General features: G+C 50.5%; 1 protein-coding gene across 1 annotated transcript in view; it reads left to right on the top strand.

The window, feature by feature from the left end:
- Positions 1–528: 528 nt before the first annotated feature.
- LOC124596241 (cadherin-86C-like) overlaps positions 529–6000 on the top strand; it is a 299468-nt gene continuing 293996 nt past the window's right edge. The window contains exons 1-2 of the mRNA XM_047135308.1: positions 529–544; positions 943–1173. Coding sequence (XP_046991264.1) covers positions 529–544; positions 943–1173 — 247 coding nt within the window. The remainder of the gene's footprint in view (positions 545–942; positions 1174–6000) is intronic.

Raw genomic sequence — 6000 nt, 5'->3', positions numbered from 1 at the left:
CCGACTGCTGCAGGGGTGGGACAGCTTTGGGTGGGTCAACTCCCATGACATGCAGGGCCCAGATGACGCCCACCTGCTGTTTTACCTATTTCTCTCCTCTTTTTTTATTACTGACCATTATTTTTAGCCTTCTCAGTTTTACTGTTCTGAACCTGCTGACCTGAGGGCATTCTTTGCTCTGTCACTGTCGTCCCCTTTCATCAGGCTAGCAGTGATTGGATGTGGGGTGGAGCCTCCCCCGCCATTGGATGGACTCTGGGAGACCCCTCGTCTGCTCTGACCTAAGTCTCATCCCAATCCATAGACTTCTCCGTAAATTCTTTCTCAGCTGTGGGGTCAGTACTGCGTTCAATGCCAAAATCTTACCAGTCGTACATACTTTCAGCATCAAAACGTGTCCTTGACCGATGCCATTAATTCAGGATAAACTAAACCTGGATTGAGGGAGTGATGACCTCGGTATTTCGTCCCTTAACACCCAACCAACTAAACAACGTACAAAAAGCATACAAGTCTTTCAGTTTCAATATGACAAGGAGCGACAGTAACACAATTAATAAGTCCCAGATCTTCATCTGGTAGGAAACACAAGTTGAAACTGAATGATACGCCGCCTTTTTGCTGTAAGCGATATCATTGATTCAAGCTGACCTCTGTACTCCTGAACTCGTTCAAAGGAAACTGCTTGTTGTCTCCTTCCTAGTTTGTTTACGCAGCAACAACGGTGTACTTTCTACCACTGGTCATTGCTATATGACAGCGTGTATGGACTAGCAGCTAGAAGTGTGAACTTGAACACACGAGGAGGATTTCTAGTTCATGTGCGTACACTGTTTGCCCTCCAAGCTAAGCAGGTCCCAGAGGATTTAATCGAACCGACAGGTAACCAACAACTGCATGCTTCGAGCGGATCACCATTTTAATTTGCAACAACATGTTCAGAGCTGTCTCTTTGGGAATGTAGACGGGCGCCGCGGCTGCTTGTGGGTCTGCTGGTGGCGCTGCTGCTGGCCACGCCCTCCCAGAGCAACCTGCCGCTGATCGACCTCTCGACGCAGATGCGCGCCCTGCTGGTGCCCAGCGACGCGGCCGTCGGCTCCGTCGTGTACCGCGTGCTCGCCACTGACTCCGACACGCGCTGCGACTACCCCCTGCACTTCGACATCACCAGCGGTGAGTACCGTCTCAAATGACTCACGTCCTTCCAACTTGATTCAAGGAAACATACACTACTGGCCATTAAAATTGCTACACCACGAAGATGACGTGCTACAGACGCGAAATTTAACCGACAGGAAGAAGATGCTGTGATATGAAAATGATTAGCTTTTCAGAGCATTCACACAAGGTTGGCGCCGGTGGCGACACCTACAACGTGCTGACATGAGGAAAGTTTCCAACTGATTTCTCATGCACAAACAGCAGTTGACCGGCGTTGCCTGGTGAAACGTTGTTGTGATGCCTCGTGTAAGGAGCAGAAATGCGTACCATCACGTTTCCGACTTTGATAAAGGTCGGGTTTTAGCCTATGCGATTGCGGTTTATCGTATCGCGACATTACTGTTCGCGTTGGTCGAGATCCAATGACTGTTAGCGGAATATGGAATCGTTGGGTTTAGGAGGATAATACGGGACGCCGTGCTGGATCCCAACGGCCTCGCATCACTAGCAGTCGAGATGACAGGCATCTTATCCACATGGCTGTGACGGATCGTGCAGGCACGTCGCGATCCCTGAGTCAACAGATGGGGACGTTTGCAATACAACAACCATCTGCACGAACAGTTCGACGACGTTTGCAGCAGCAGGGACTAACAGCTCGGAGACCATGGCTGCGGTTACCCTCACGCTGCATCACAGACAGGAGCGCCTGCGATGGTGGACTCAACGATGTACCTGGGTGCACGAATGGCAAAACGTCATTTTTTCGGGTGAATCCAGGTTCTGTTTACAGCATCATGATGATCGCATCCGTGTTTGGCGACATCGCGGTGAACGCACATTGGAAGCGTGTATTCGTCATCGCCATACTGGCGTATCACCAATTGAAAACGTCTGGTCAATGGTGGCCGAGCAACTGGCTCGCCACAATTCGCTAGTCACTACTCTTGATGAACTGTGGTATCGTGTTGAAGCTGCATGGGCAGCTATACCTGTACACGCCATCCAAGCTCTGTTTGACTCTATGCCCAGGCGTATCAAGGCCGTTATTACGGCCAGAGGTGGTTGTTCTGGGTACTGATTTCTCAGGATCTATGCACTCAAATTGCGTGAAAATGTAATCACATGTCAGTTCTAGTATAATATATTTGTCCAATGAATACCTGTTTACTATCAGCATTTCTTCTTGGTGTAGCAATTTTAATGGGCAGTAGTGTAATTTTCTATTCTAACTACAATGTCTGAAAAAAAAGTGAAATCCCCAGAAGGGAAGAACAAAACAAAATGAATCTTCACGGGTTGAGAGGGTGTGTTATGTTACTTCAGTGATTACAAAATCAAATCAAATTTAAAATTAACTTGGCAGAATGGACGCACGTATGAGTATGACGTTGCACCCCTCTGGCCTTGAAACTTGCACTGATTCAGTTGGCGATGGTGTCATAAAGCTATTGTATCTTTTCCTGAGCCAAGGTCCCCCACAACTGTTGCAACCGGTCTTTGATATCCCAGTTTCTAGCACTGGGACAGAGATGACGTCCGGGCTTACTCCACACAGGTTTATCAGTGATAGATCAGAGGACATTGCTGGCCACAGCAGCATCTCAACATCACGCAGACAGTTCATAGAGAAACGTGAAATGTATGGATGGGCGAGCATTGTCCTCTTGGAAAATAATGCAAGAATATTTTTTCATAAGATTTAAGTGGATATACCGTTGTGCCGTCTGTCACTTCCAGCTGTGACCTGAGGTCATATGCGATGGCTGCAGACATCAGACGCCAGGGGTAACACTGCTGTGCCCCTCCAAAACATTGGAAGAGTGGGACCTCTCCCGAGGTTCATGACATACTCGCTGACGGTACAGAAGCACTTCCATTCCTGAACGCATTGTGATCCAATTCACCAAATTTCAAAGCTTCCTGCTCAGGGTACCACTCCAAACACAACAGTTTGTTTTGTGGTGTTAACAGCAGAGTGGCTAAAAGTGGGCAGTCCAGCAACAGATGGACGACACCGAGGTGGGTCGTCGCGACGAAGGAGGTAACCATGCGTTAGCCTCCTATGGCCAATGCGGAGCCGGCAGAGGACAACTGATTCCTTGTGAGAGGCCCGCATGGAAGACTTCCACACATTCATAGTCTTCTTAATGACACTCCATTATGTCATTCTGTCTCCCAAAGCTGAAAAACCCTGCGGCGTAAGACAGAACTCAGGTCAGGTTCAGAGAAGCTGATCTCCATAGTGGTTTACGCGGAGTCTGTTTAGCCAGCCTGTCGGCAAGTTCGTTCCTGGGATTCCGACGTGACCTGTGGTCCACACACACACCACTGAACGACTGGACCGTTCCAGGGCATAAATGAGCTCCTGGATGGTCACTACCAGAGAATGACGGGGGTAGCACTGGTCGATAGCTTGTAGGCTACTCAAGGGGTCAGTACACAGAAGAAACGACTCCCCAGGGCATGAGCAGATGCGCTCAAGAGCACGAGATGTAGCCACCAGCTCTGCAGTGAAAACACTGAAGCCATCGGGCAAGGAATGCTGTTTAATATGTCCTCCATGGACATACGCAAAGCTGACGTGACCATCAGCCATCGAGCCGTCAGTGTAAATTACTTCATAGCCTCAGTATGTGTCAACAATGGACAGGAAGTGCCAGCGAGGAGCCGCGGGGTTAACTGAGTCCTTAGGCCATATGAAAGGTCCAGGCGGAGCCACGGCCTGGGTGTACACCATGGAGGTGTACGTGAATGGACCTCAAGTATAGGTGGTAAAGTCAAGGACTCCAGTTGGGATAGAAGGGCTCGGATGCGAACTGCAGTTGTAAGCCCTGACCAAGGCTGCCGATGCAGGAGATGAACCACAGTGGGTGGGAAAAGGAGGAGGTAATTCGGATTCGCAAGAGAACTACGAACGTGTGCAACGTAACTGGCGAGCAGTTATGCACGCCTAACCTTCAATGGAGGGACCTCAGCCTCCACCAGGACGCTGGTCACCGGTCTCGTCCTAAAAGCTCTCGTCGCTAGTCGAACGCCAAAGTGGTGCACTGGGTCGAGTTAACGCAACCCTGACGGCGCCGCCAAACCATAAACCACACTCCCATAGTCACGGCGGGACTAAACAAGGGCTCTGTAGAGCTGCAGCAGCACAAAGTGATCTGCACCCCAGTTGGTGTTGCTCAGGCAGTGGAGGGTGTTGAGGTGCTGCCAGCACTTCCGCTTAAGCTGACGAAGGTGAGGAAGCCAAGTCAATTGGGAATCGAAAACCAATCCCAAGAATCGATATGTCTCCACTACAGTGAGTGGATCGTCATTAAGGTAAAGTTCTGGTTCCAGATGAACGGTACGATGCCGACAGAGTTGCATAACTTTGCGACCGAAAACTGGAACCATGGGCTAGAGCCCATGACTGCGCCTTGTGGGTGGCTCCCTGTAGGCGCCGCTCAGCAACACCAGTACTGGTGGAGCAGTACGAAATGCAGAAGTCGACTACATACAGAGAAGGTACGACGGACGGCCCTGCAGCTGCTGCTAGACTGTCAATGGCCACTAAAAATAGAGATACACTCAATACAGAGCCCTGTGGGACTCCATTCTCCTGGATATTGGGGGGGGGGGGGTGGAGGGGGAGCTATGGGAGGAACTAACTTGGACACTGAAAATACGAAGCGACAGGAAGTTTTGGATAAAAATCGGGAGCGGGCCTCGGAGACTCCAAGGTGCAAGGATATGAGTCACCAGGTAGCGTCATACGTTTTCGTAAATAAAAAAAGGTGGCAACAAGGTGTTGGCCTCTGGAAAAAGCTGTTCGGATGGCAGGCTCGAGGGACCCAAGATTATCAGTGGTAGAGCAACCCTGGTGGAAACTGCTATGGCGTGGAGCCAGTAGGCCACGTAACTCCAGGACCCAACCTAACCGACGACACACCATACGTTCTAGAAGCTTACAAAGTACGTTAGTGAGGCTGATAGGCCGATAGTTTCCCACATCAAGCAGGATTTTGCCAGATTTGAGCACTAGTATGATGGTGCCCTCCCACCATTGCGATCGAAAGACGCCATCGCACCTGATCCGGTTGAAGATGACGAGGAGATGTTGCTTGTCGCCAGACGAGAGATGTTTCAGCATCTGACTGTGGATCCGATCTGGCCCAGGAGCTGTGTTGGGGCGATGTGCAAGGGCACTTATGACCTCCCATTCTGTAAATGGGGCGTTATAGGGTTCACTATGGCGTGTAGTGAACAAGAGTACTTCCCTTCCATCCGCCATTTGAGAATTCGAAAGGCTGGGGGGGGGGGGGGGGTAATTCTCCGACACAGAGGCTCGAGCATAGTGCTCAGCAAAGTGCTCGGCAGTCGTGTTTGCATCGGTAGATAACACGCCATCGATGGTAACGCCAGGGACACTTGTTGTGGTCTGGTACCCCAAAACACGTCTGATCTTCTTCCAGACTTGAGAAGGTGACGTATGGCACCCAATGGTCGAGATATATCTCTCCCAACACTCCTGTTTCCACCTTTTGTTAAGCTGGTGAACGCGGGCGCGGAGCCGTTTCAAGGCTATTAGGTGCTCTAGGGAAGGGTGCCGCTTATGTCGCTGTATAGTTCGCCGACGCTCTTTAATTGCCTCAGCGATGTCCGGTAACCACCAAGGTACCGACTTTCGCTAGGGCACCCCAAAGAACGAGGGATCGCATTTTCCGCCGCAGAAACGATCGTTGTAGTTACCTGCTCAACCACAACATCGAAAGCACCATGTGGGGGAGATTCAGCGGTGATAGCAGAGGCGAAGGCTTCCCAGACTGCCTTGTTGAAAGCCCATCTGGGTAGGCGTCC

The sequence above is a fragment of the Schistocerca americana genome, chromosome 1 (assembly GCF_021461395.2).
Source record: "Schistocerca americana isolate TAMUIC-IGC-003095 chromosome 1, iqSchAmer2.1, whole genome shotgun sequence".
In the NCBI taxonomy this organism is placed as follows: domain Eukaryota; kingdom Metazoa; phylum Arthropoda; class Insecta; order Orthoptera; family Acrididae; genus Schistocerca; species Schistocerca americana.
Note: the sequence above shows the minus strand (reverse complement) of the source record. Positions and strands in the feature narration are given on the sequence as shown.